General features: G+C 39.8%; 1 protein-coding gene across 4 annotated transcripts in view; it reads right to left on the bottom strand.

The window, feature by feature from the left end:
- The window catches only part of IQGAP2 (IQ motif containing GTPase activating protein 2), a 122,969-nt gene that overhangs the window by 49,632 nt on the left and 60,805 nt on the right, over positions 1–12,532 (bottom strand). For all 4 annotated transcript variants that reach the window (XM_014965001.1, XM_014965002.1, XM_014965003.1 and 1 more), the window contains exons 4-8: positions 12,029–12,106; positions 10,155–10,231; positions 5,185–5,252; positions 4,708–4,821; positions 623–801 (exon numbers count right to left, since the gene is read on the bottom strand). In XM_014965001.1, coding sequence (XP_014820487.1) covers positions 623–801; positions 4,708–4,821; positions 5,185–5,252; positions 10,155–10,231; positions 12,029–12,106 — 516 coding nt within the window. The remainder of the gene's footprint in view (positions 1–622; positions 802–4,707; positions 4,822–5,184; positions 5,253–10,154; positions 10,232–12,028; positions 12,107–12,532) is intronic.

The raw sequence follows: 12,532 nt of genomic DNA, 5'->3' as shown, positions 1-12,532 counted from the left end.
AACAAAATTGTTGCTAGTACACACAAAAACTTTGCAGAGAGAAAAGCCATTAGTGGGAGTCATTAAAACTGTATCAGCTGAAATATTTGCTGGAGGTATTTGTAAAGGAATTTGTTGACCACATGAACTAAAGATATTAGTACTTCATGGTAACTGGCTGAGCAATATTTTCTGCTTCCCGTAAAACAGCCATGTAAATACAGTGTAGCATTTTTCAACTACAAAAAGCATTAACTGTCATGTAAAAAACAAAGTAAATAATTTTACATTAAAGTTCTGTGGCAGAGGTTATACTTAATAGTCAAAGGTATAATTCTTTTTGCAAGTTTTTAAACAGAAAATTTGTATTTTCTAAAGCAGTAGATAGAGAAAATCTTTTTTCTTTCTGTCTTCTGATATTTTATCCAGTTAAGCTACATCATACTTCTAATAATAATTTTCTTATGAAATTGGCTGTCAGCCTGTTGTATTACCATTATTTATTTATCTTAAAAGTGTTTTTTCCCCTAATTGCACAGATTTTTAAAATGGATTTAAGTTAATTTTTAAAACAGTAATTCTGCAACATGGAAAGCAACATGAAGGAATATGTACACTAGGAATGCTAATAAAATACCACTACCTTAAGTCTTGCATTTGATTCTTTTCTCCGTTTAGCGTCAAAGAGTTCATTCTGATAGTCCTGTGCAAGTTCCTCATCCACGTTTAGCAACATTGCATTTGGGTTCCTCAGAGTTGCAATGGTTTGCTCAGCTATTCCCTTCTCAACAGCTTCATTAATTGCTATTACTGCTGCATGCACTAGAATGAAAAGCACACTCCTAAATGTCAGGAAGCAAAACATATTCAAAACCATTGCTCTTTCCACTGATTTATTTGAAATGAGTGTTTAATATATGTAGAACAATTTACATATTCCCTTTCAAATATCCCACTCCCAGTGTTTCCCCTACACTGCAGCAACAGAAGCACTCAATGCTTGTTTGAAGGTGGCACATTGCTATCTGCTCCATGTTCACCCTTCGCCCAACTAGGGGTTACTATTTTACTGACAGAAAATAAACATGAGTTGCATTTTATCGTTCAAATCCTATGTCATTTAAAAGGTGATTATGTGCATCTGAAAGATGCAACACAAGAGTAAGGAAATTCAAATGCCATGAAACTTGTCCTCCAGAAAATATAGTTAAGTCTCCCCAGGTAGGGTGCTGCTCTGTAGACCACCTCTAAGGCTGCCTGGGTGGAACCAGCTCCTTTCCTAACTAAGGACCTCCATGAGCAGTTGGGGAACCAGAGAGGCAATGAGGTTAACACTCCTTACTTCTGTCACCTGCAAAGACACAGGACAGCAACCTTTAAACTGGGGGGAAGAACACCAAAAGGGCCTTGCAGGATTCCCAATATGTTATTGCACAGGAGAAAGGGAAAAAGTGCCATAAGACTCACTACAGTCATTGACCAGCTGAAGTGTTAAACTTTTCCTTTGAGAAAACAAGAAAACTTCAACTAATAAGCAAATGCTAGACTTTAAGAGTCATAGAATCATAGAATGGTCTGGGTTGGAAGGGATCTTAAAGATCATGTAGTTCCAACCCACCTGCCATGGGCAGGGACACCTCCCACTAGAGCACTAGAGTCAGAAAAGCTCGTTTTTCCACACAGCAACTTTACAGGAATCAAACCCACTTCCAGCTGAATTACGTGTCGAGTAATGACTAACACCCTTCCCAGGTATTCCCTGCACACATTTGGCCCTAAGATCACTCTAGATGAAGGACTTCCACTAGAGCTACAGTTTATCTGGACCTTCATGTCACAAAGAGACTCCAATGACTGGTGGCATAGTCATCTCAAAGATTTTACAGGCTTTACTGTATACAATGTGATTCCTCATAAATGTTTATCTAGATCTTATGCCAAAAGAGGAGCACAGCAGCTCCCCACCTATCATCACAGCAGCTTGTCCAGGGTTCATTTTCATGCTGCAAATGAGATGTGCAAGGCGAAACACAAATGCCATTTTTCCTTATTCTATCAGTATTTACTTGCTATATGGGCCTGCATGGTTTAGCTGAAGTGGAGAATAGCATTCATTAAAAAGCACTTTTCTGAATTAAGTTTAACTGAGGGTCTATGTATCTCACTTTAGAGCCTTCAGTTTCTTCCAGTGTATGAAAGAAATTAAAGATGCTTATCAACAATTAGGAAATCTGAGTTTTTAGAAAAACAAAGAGGTATACTAACGTAGAACTGAAGAGCAGACCATTGGAAACTCAACATGGGCATGAAGTGTAGCTATATATTCTCAGAGAGGGAAATTACTGGAACAACTGGTCTAACTGTTGGTGAATAACCCATTGCCTAGCATTAAATTCATGCTAGAAAGTTGTTCTAAAATGGTTTTGCTCTAGCTCAGTTCAGCACAGCATCAGATGGGAAACACTAGTAGCAGGTATGGTGGAGGAGAAGCAAGCAGAGAGAAACACTGGTTATTTCGACACTGAATTTTACAAACAGAGGAAGTTCAGATTGGACATTAAGAAAAGATTCTTCACGGGGAGGGTGATCCGTCACTGGAGCAGGGTCCCCAGGGAAGTGGCAGAACCAAGCCTGTCAGTTCAAGGAGTCTCTGGACAACACCCTTAGCCCTATGGTTTAGTTTTAGGTCATCCTGTGAGGAGCAGGCAAGTCGGACACAATGACCCTTATGAGTCCCTTCCAACTTGAGATATTCTGTGATTATATGAAGACCCAGATCAATACGAGGAGCTAAAAGAAGACTACCATTCTTAGACACACAAATCACACCCACATCCTCATATAACAAAACACATAGGAAGGATGTAATCTCTTCCACAGCTGTGTAAGAGGCCTCACTGATGTAAGCAGAGCTAACAAAAAAATAGTAGTTTCAAGGTTAGAAGAGATGTGAACAGGTATTGGATGTTGTGGTGGATGTTGTGAACCCATCTACAGCGAGAAGCCTGACTGGACTTGAAAGAATAGCCTGGAGGCATGGAGTAACAGAGAGGGTTACTTGCCGAATAAGCTTGCTCTGAAAGCGCTCAAGCTTACTCTCTGCAGGCTGATTCCTACTGTTGCTGACAGCACAGCAGGAGTCATCAGCAGTTGTTTCACTTCCTATCTCCATTTTCTTACTCCATTTCGCAGGCAGAGTGGTAGACCCTTTCCTCCAGCAGGATCTCCATGTCCAGTCTCACTAGTGTGAGGGTTCCCGTAGCAGATGTTTCCTGTTCTGGGGCAGGGCATGTTATCTACAGCACACTCCTTGCCCAAAGGGACACAGCTAGCATCAGGAAACCCTGCTTTCCTATGGAAGACTGAAAACACTGCAGAAATTAAAGGAAAGCCTACACACACTATAAACAGCTTTCAGAGAAGGAAATTGCAGCCCTTTCATCTTCCAGGGAGCTTCCTTCCTTACGTGAAAAGTGCTTGAGAGTCACTAAATTTCTGAAAACTTGCTAAAAAAGGAGACAAACTACCCCAGCTTCCAAAAGCAGTATTTTAAGAACTAGCTTTGCAGAAGTATGCACGTATTAAGCTACAGCAGGCTCAAAAATATACAATACAGACAATGCAAAACAACCTTTAAGTTAAGGTCTGGAAAATCACAGCACACTAAGTAACATCATGAATCAGCTTGTTTCAGTTATGCTACTTTGCAAGGTTTAACAAACTTGCAATGGAATTTAATTATAAGGCAGCCTTTATTCCTCCCACCTCCCGGTGTACAGTCTGCAGTTCTGTTACTGGTTTGTATCAATGACCTACTGGGCCGTTGAGCGTTCTGAAGCCAGTCCCTCTGAAAAAAGGCTAGGATTTTGAACAAAATAGCTAGAGCTCAAGCATGGATTTAAGTGGACACACTTCATTTCATGTCATTTAAATTCAAGCAATCATGTTTTTTAAATACTTTTTAAAATTCGTCACTTCATTACACAAAAAAAACCAAAACCTGAAATGGAGAAAAAAAACCCACCCAGATTTACAGATGGAGAGGCTCTGGCAGCAAAAAAAAAAACCAATTTAATTTTGTTTTTGTGTTGGTGTTGGTCAAGACAGACTCAAAAGGACCATAACTGCGCATCAGTCCCCCCAGAAAGGAAAGCTTATTTCAGATGCACCAGCAGCATGTGCCCTTCAAGAAGGGTTCTACCATGCTGTGGCTCACACATCAGTGGTTAGAGAGACTGAAAGCTGCCCACAGAGGTAAGTGGTGTCACCAACATACATGAGAGAGCTGCCTATCTAGAACAGTGCCTTTTCCTCACAGCAACCTGATCGGATGTATGAGGAAAACTGCAAGAGCCCAATAGAGGAAAGAGGCTCGGAGAAGAAACCTCGTTCCCATGGCCATCTCCATTGTACCCCCTATGGTGCAGAAGCAATTTGTCATTCTAGAGGAGCACTAGGTACCAAAACATTAAATCCATGCAAAAGATTGTAAGAAATCTTTGTTTCTGCTAGCACTTCCTATGGTTCAATGGAGATGCTCACAAATGCAGACTGAAAAATTGCAAGAGGTCTTGTACCAATGATTAAGTGTGATAGCCACTAGAAACTTGCTTGCTTTTCCTCTTATTTATCAAGAAGTGGCAAACTAGGTGAATTAAAATACAGAAAATATTTTGTTAGCATTCTGTCATATTTTCAAGTAGAAAAGAGAACAAGAGCTACACTTACATGCAGCTTCATCCACTGATAATTCACTGGCCAGAATCCCACCAATTTTACTAAAAGATGGCATCTGAATACCGTACTTCTCTAGCTCCTTTCGCATGTTGCTGATTTCTTCCTCTGTTCACACACACAAAAAGAAATATTATCAGAATAAAATCATAAGAATTTAATTACAAATCACCATTCCTACAAATATGGGTGCGATGTTTTTGAAAGTGCTTGTGGCCGGGGATTCTTAGCAGTTTTTCCTCCCCATTTTGAAGGAATCTAAGATACGACAAGTATTCCATGCAAATTCACTCCCTTCTGTCCTTCAGGAACTGATATTCATTAAAAATAGCAGCCTCCCACCTATTTAATTAGGATGTGTCCAGAACACCCTTGCAGGAGGAGAAAGACCATAATAGAAAATATGTACAATGTTAGCAGATTTACTGGGTGAAGAAACCATCTAACATGATTAGATAAGCAGTTTATTACCTGTAAAGTCTACTTTTCCCAGTAGGTCCTGGATTTGTGGTGCTAATCCTAGTTTGAAGAGATATAAACTGCAAAGAAGAAAATAAGAATTTAAAGTCCTGCATGTGATTGAGGTGTTTGCTTTCTATACAAGAGAAAATTGCTTTTATGAAGCTTGTCCTTTAACTCTTGACTTTCATGGGCCAATATGGAATAAATGAACCCTACAGTTTCCTTAATACTGTATTTTTAATCTTACAGAAAGAGAAGTCTTTTTTGACATATTTCAAAGAATCATCTCTAAGAGGAGCACTGTAAGCGTATCTCAGACCACAGAAAGTATTTAAACAAATAGAAAACCTCAGTGGAAGACAATTAAAGAAATTCAAAAGTGAATATTGGTGTGGTGGAAATCAAGATGTGTATGCACTTTAGTACAGCTTATAGCTTTGGATCTATGTACTGTTTTGACTTGTATTATTACATCCCTGTAATTAATAGCTGAAGCTACAGAAATCCCTGACACTCTTCTTACTAAGTCTAGAGGAACAAGGACCTGTAACTCCATCCAAGCCCATCTCAAGTGTATTTGTCAATAGTTATTTAGCTTTTGGAAAATAAAGAAAGCTCAATTTAAAGTGCTATCCAGGAACTAATATTTTTTTATTCAAAATAGCATGAAAAATATCTATACTTATTATTCCTAGAGTTTTGGGTTGCTATCTGAAAAACACCTGAGTTCATATATATTTTCTCAATGTTTCCAAACACAATGTATTTATCTACAAAAGACTGGTGTTTCTATAATTTATCAGTGAAATTAAATAAGCTCGTGAGTTTTGAAGCAGGGATCAAAAAGGTAGATTTTAAAAACAAGACTTAAATAATGCATTCCTCCAAAAGGATTATTTTGCACCTGTTCTAAATTACTTCACCCCAACTTCATACATTACAAATGTGCATTGCGGCTTGCTTTTTGGTGTTTCAAGAGAGGCCTATTCCCCTTTTGTGTTTTGTTGTTAGGTTTTTTTTTAACTATTAGAAAATTTCAAAGCAAGTACTTGTAGCTGTCCCATTCATTTCAGAGCACACAGAGTCACCATTTCATCTTCCATGTTACCACAGCTTCTCCTCTGCCCTGTCATAACCTGGATGGACACAACAGCACATCTCATGTAGGTTGACACTGTTTTGATTGCTGCAGACCCTAAAAATCATTGCTGCTGCCATTCCCAGCTTTCAACGTCTTAAATGCAAGTTGCTATAGCAGGAAAAAAGCCACATGACCATACTAATGAAACAGGTTCCTCTCCTACCCTGATCTACCTAAGTGTCTTTCCTTGCGTGCTTTTAAAGAGATTTTAGTTTAAGTTTGATGTAAGGGACACAGTCCTGGCTGAAGTGTTGCATATCATGCAAACAGTTCAGAGATCAGCAGCATCGTGACCATCAGCCAGCTACTCTGGCTTTTTGGAGAGTCACCACAACAAAAAAGCAGAGGGGAAAAAAAGTGGTATGAGCATGAAAGACCCACATTTTTGATGTTCGGCACTTCCAGAAGGATATTGAGCCATGTGTGTTAATTCCTAGGTTCCTTTGTTTGGATAAACTTATTAACCACCAGGTGGTGCTGAAAATGTGTTTTAAGTCTTGCAGAGAACACAAAGACACTTCTACTCTGTATTTAGGTATAATTTCACTTGAAACAGCTTGCTTAATGCTTTTACAGTGTAACTTGAACCTCAGGGAACCCATATGAAGTCAAAAGCAGGGAGTCTTGGTGTTAGGAAAGCTGGATATGAGACATCGGGAGTAGGACAGAAACAAAGGGGAAAGAGCAGTTCCCAGGTGACTTTTCCTTTGCACCTTCCACACAAAGCTACAGTGCTTATCAGGCAGAGGTTCCTGCTTCTTGTTTTATGCTTAGGTATAACATGCTGTAAGAAACACATCTGAAAATAACAGGCTTTAAAAAAAAAAACACCAAACAAAACAAAAAACACAACAAAGCCAAACAAATCATGTGCTTGTTATTCTACTGATTCTTAGGAAAACAATGTTTCGAAGCTACCCAGCTTCAGTGGCATAGTTTGTCTAGGATGTAGCAGTGATCTGCTTGGAGATCATGCGAAAAATATATTTTTCAGGAAAAATAAAAATCTCGTAAGCACTACTATTTATGAACAAGAACCTCTGTCAACAACTTAATTTACATTAAGCAGTTCTTAACTTCATTTAGTCCAGGAAAGTGTCCAAATTGGTTTTCACAAGAGAAACGGTGCAAGAAATGAGACCTATGTCTTTGTATTTTTCAAGTTAGGCTTTAAGTACTGATGTTTCAACATGAGAAAAGCATTAAAATATAATAATTACATCCAACAGGAGTCTAGAAATTGTTTGTCACTCCTTTCTGGCCAGAGCAGTGCTGTATTTGACAGTACAAGTTGTTCCAAATACTGCCTTCATTTCTGACTTGAACCAGGACTTATCCATCAATTTTAAGCACTTAAATTATGTACTCTGATTGTGCATAAATGAATTCATGTAGGAAAAATCTCAGCTAAAGATGGATTCAGGATTTCCACAAATGAGAATAAGAAAATACTTTTGTTGAAAGTTATTTTGTTGGAGCTCAATCATCATGTTGCTTTGGAGTAATGACTTCGTAACAACTAAGTAAGAATAGGAAGTAGGTCAACCCCTCACCTCTCTGAGAAAATGCCCAGTTTTCCCAAGTTATAAGTCCTTGCAATTTGAGCATGTGATCCAAGATGCATTAGAATTTAGCATTTAAACCCAATGGTGATTCTTCATGCAGCGGTCATGTGCATACGCTGCAGCTGCAGAGGTGAAAGGCCTGCTTGCAATTGCTGTTTCCAGATGCTGTGGTGCTGGACCCTGGGAACAGGGATACGGACTTTGTTCCAGAGTCAGTGAACCCTGTACTGATTCCCTGGAGAGGATCCTCTGACTATCCCTGTACCCCAGAGAGCAGAGTGGGTGGGTGCACAGCGTGGAGCTCTGGGGACAGACGCCAGCAAGGTCAGTAGCTACAACAAGAGAAGAAGGGGAACAGAACTGGACTCCTGCAGCTCATTGTTCCTTTGACGTCAACCCAAATGGGAATGCTGCTGGCCAAGTAAGTACCCTGTCCTTAATTTTTTTGTTTCCCAGACTGCTTTCAGGGTAGGCTGTGTGCCATTCAATACTGATACTGGAGTTTGTTTTGAAAAAATACAGTGCAGGACTAATGACATACATTTTAGGAAAAGGGCATGGAAATAAATGAAGAGAAACAATTGTTTCTTCAATTCTTATATCCTGCATGAGATGCGGGCACAGGGCCCTGCACTTTCATGGGAAAGCATCATTAGCAGGCCTATTCACCTTCAGTATGGCATGACACATTTGATACGAAGTCCATTTCTAAAATACTAGGTTTTAAGTACAGAGTTATAGCTTTGTGTTGATATACACGAAGAAAAAGTAATTTAAATAAGAAAAACTTGGAAGTGAAAGCTGAGACAACCAGACTAATTCTGATACTGGCAAAAAACCTTGGGGCGTGTCAAAAGGGACAAAGGAAAACTTCTATCAGAGGTCAAACCATGGCAAAACTCAACCCAAGATGAAAAGATCTATTGCCATTGCAACAATTAAATCTTAAAAAGATACCTGATGGGCTCATAGTTCATGTAGCATTCAAATCTGTAGTTTATAAATTCCTCCTCCGTACATGAGGAAGCAAATATAGAAAAACCTCATTTTGTTCTTCCACCTACTGCAAAACATTTTAGCTGGTCCATAACGTGGCCAGCGAGGAACGCAGACCACCATGTCAGCCTGAGCTGGTTACCATCAGAGTCCCATGTATGCACTTCAGGATATCCCTTCAGGCTTATGCAAGACACTTGCTGACAGAACGGATTGCATTACCAAGTTTTAGGTGACAGCTACCTTCAGACAGTCCTGGTGATACTGTCCAGTTAATATTAAGCCAGGCATAATAATCTCAAGTGGCAAAACTTGTGAAAAATTACAAAAAATACTAGGGCTGTCAACTCTGAACACCTAGCATTTGAAAGAAATATGATGAACTTCAGTTGTTTAACCTATTTCTTGGCAGTGAGTGCACATAGAGTGCAAGGGTGGGTAGATCATTTCAAGGATTAGGCCTTAAAACATTTCAATTACAGCATGCATTGAATAGTTCCTGACCTATAATGCTGGAGCAGCAGATGTGCCTTTGAACACCATTAGGAACATAGAAGAGAGTTTTGGGACATAAGTTAATTACATTCTCTGCTGGCTTAGTTACAAGAAAGTAATGAAAGGAAAAGGTCTCTGTGTCCAGGAAATGAGCCAGGAGAGCCACAAGAAGAAGGAGCTGTCTGCCTTACACTAAGGACACTACATGGTAGATGTTAGTTCCTTGTAGTGCTAAACATCAAGAAAATCCTAAAGGCAGAACATAAAAAAATTTTAAGCTGTACTTTCAGTGATGTGGCCAAAACCTTCCTGACTTTACATTCAAAATCAAGTTGCTCAGAACTTTAAAATATTGGAAAATTTTAATTTTTACATGAATGGCCTCAGAATACAGTAATTATTTGCTCTTTTGGAACACAATGGCGTCAGTTAATCCTTTTCACTCTGATTACCATATTTTGCCAGTTTTACTAGTATTTTGCCAACTTTTTGTTCATTTATTTGGTTTCTGATGCAGTATATGTTTTGAAATGGTACGTGCACTTTGTGAGGGAGGTGTACTCATTGAGAGGAGGATGTCTAAATTCAGTAGTGCTTCATTTCTATTTTGAAAATAATTTGTCCAATAGTCCTGACAAAGTTGGACATTTTTTCTCCAACTTTAGATTAATGAACTTGTAAATTCTGACAGATTTTGATATACTGGTTACCCTAAAGCCATTTCAAGACTTACACTCCTAGATTTGGCAGTTACTTTGACATTTACTCCCATCACCAGTTACCTTAGAGCGTGAATGCAATATATCATCCTAGGGATGTTTTTCCTATCGTAGACATCTGTAGTCTCTGGATAAAAGATCTAAAAAATAAAGAGCACACAGTTAAAGGAGAAGACATATTACTGAGCAGAAAAGTAAATAAAATGAGCTCTCTGCAGAACCATACCTTAAACTCACAGATTTTTAACTGTTACTTCTATATAGTTATGAATCAGTCTCTTCTGATGTTATTTTAGCTTTATCAGTAGTTTTCATTAGGAAGAATTTAATAAAGAAGGAAAGCTACTTAATAAATTGGGGGGAAAAAGGAAGATAAGCAGACAGCATTTCAGCAAGATTTTTAGAAAAGTTCTTTTGGCACAAGCTCAGCCAATAGGGCTTGCCCTTCTACAGATGCCCAAAGTCTGGGATGCAGTTACAATTTGCAAAGCCTCATTTGCCAACCAAACCTATCAAGTGTGGTTTAAAAACATAAAATTCTATTTGCCAACACCCCTAACTTCATGAATACATCATTTACAGAGAAAGATATTCAGAGAGAGGAATATTAAGCAATTTAGCCAAAGAGTCACATCATAAGTTCCAATTCTGGTTCTACCACTAATTTGTTCCTGGCCTTCATCCCAGTCACTAAACACTGTTTCTCCACAAAAATAAAATAAAAGACCTAGCTAACTGTGAGAGTTGGCAGTGTGCTTCCAGCCCAGGCTGGGTATTCAGGGCTGCACCATCCCACGGTTAATAGGACAAGACTAAGTCAGGAGCACAGTGCCCTCTTCATTGTTGGCTCACAACAGCTTTGAGAAGGAGACTCGGGAAAGATTTTGGCAACTACCATCCTCCACAACAGAATCGAAACCTTTCAGAACAGAGATGGCAGGGTGGAAATCAGCCAGCTGAACAGAGGGCTCAAGTTAGACCAAAATAACAGCCTGACCTGGGAAAGGCAGAACCCTTCCCATCTCTATTGGGATTTTCTGATGGCATTCATGGGTGCCCTTTCTCCTTATGGGCACCTGCAGCAAGTTTGCCCTCAGTAACTGGCCCGTAGTCCCTGAAGCCCTCCAGGCAGCCATCTCAGCATCCCTGCTGTGCCCAACCAAAGCGCATGGAGCAGTGCTGGGGATGCCCCCACCCAGGCACCCTGGGGTGGTTTCTGGGCAGCCTGGGCAAAGGGAGCAGTAGCCACAGACTCTGTGAAGGAGCCAAAATTTCCAAACAAGCAGAGTAGGTGTTTCCACACAGCCCTTTCTTAACGGATTTTCATCCAAAAAGAGACTCACTGGTACCCAGAAACAGCAGCAGAGAGGGGAGATGGCAAGCGAAGACCCACAAGGAAGATAAATATGAGAGGTGACCCAAGAAAGCAGCTGGTGGAAAAGGAGCAGCAGCATAGCCACGTAGATGCACTGGAGCGTGCAAGGACAGTCTGGAAGCGTGGTAGAGGCAGAGAAACTAGGACGTACATTAAGAGGAAGAGGCAGCAAGAGACACGATGAGAGGTAGTAACCTAAAGGAGGCAAATATTTAAATTTTGTGTTTTAAACCATATTCCTTTCAGGCCCCCACAGAGACTGTACTAGTAATAAGATACAGGTAAAACACTGCTAGCACCCGTTTGCCTTCCCACAGGAGAAGCACCCTGAGTATTTTCCCCCAAGCACTCATCCATAGCAGCCTCAGTCCAATCACACCAGCAGCAGTAGCATGTAACTGACACTCCCTCTGCTTTCAGCATTACTTTCTCTTCAGATTTGTTTCCTGAATTACCCCGTCCCTGTAGACCTACTGTAAGCAACCATTTATGCTCAAGCAGGTGAAAGGGAATCTCAGTGACTGTCTTCAGCCAGCTCCTTTGCTAAAACTTAAAGGCTTACCTTAGGCAGACCAATGGACTCCATTGCTCTTAACCACTGCACAGTGTTGTCAGTGTGCCGGAAATGAAGGCCAGATCTCTATTGGAAACACAGAAAGAAAAATTTATAAAAATCACAAAGCAAATTCTTTAATTATTTATCCTCCTGTTGCTGCTCTACCAGAATACCTGACCTTCCCTACTGCCTACACAAACAGCAGTTAAAAGAGCAAAGTGGGAATGTGTGGGTTGTTTTTTTTTTTCATTTTTAAAGAGTCAGGGTAAAGGGGAAAAAGAAGCCTGAACTCAAGTTTTGGAGGTTTTCTAGAGAAGCATTTAAATGTAGCCATGGTTCTCTTAACCATATGGGACCTAGAACTGCTTAATTTCTCAACTCCCAAACAACAGCTAGTGATTACACCTTAGAAATGTCCATTTAAAATTTTTTCTCTGCCCTCTACATATTATACATTCCATAGTGGGACTACTGCATATACATGTATATATTTCTATAGTATTGCATATC

Source organism: Calidris pugnax, unplaced genomic scaffold (genome assembly GCF_001431845.1).
Source record: "Calidris pugnax isolate Ruff unplaced genomic scaffold, ASM143184v1 scaffold273, whole genome shotgun sequence".
Taxonomy (NCBI): Eukaryota; Metazoa; Chordata; class Aves; order Charadriiformes; family Scolopacidae; genus Calidris; species Calidris pugnax.
This window is presented reverse-complemented; position numbering and strand designations above follow the sequence as displayed.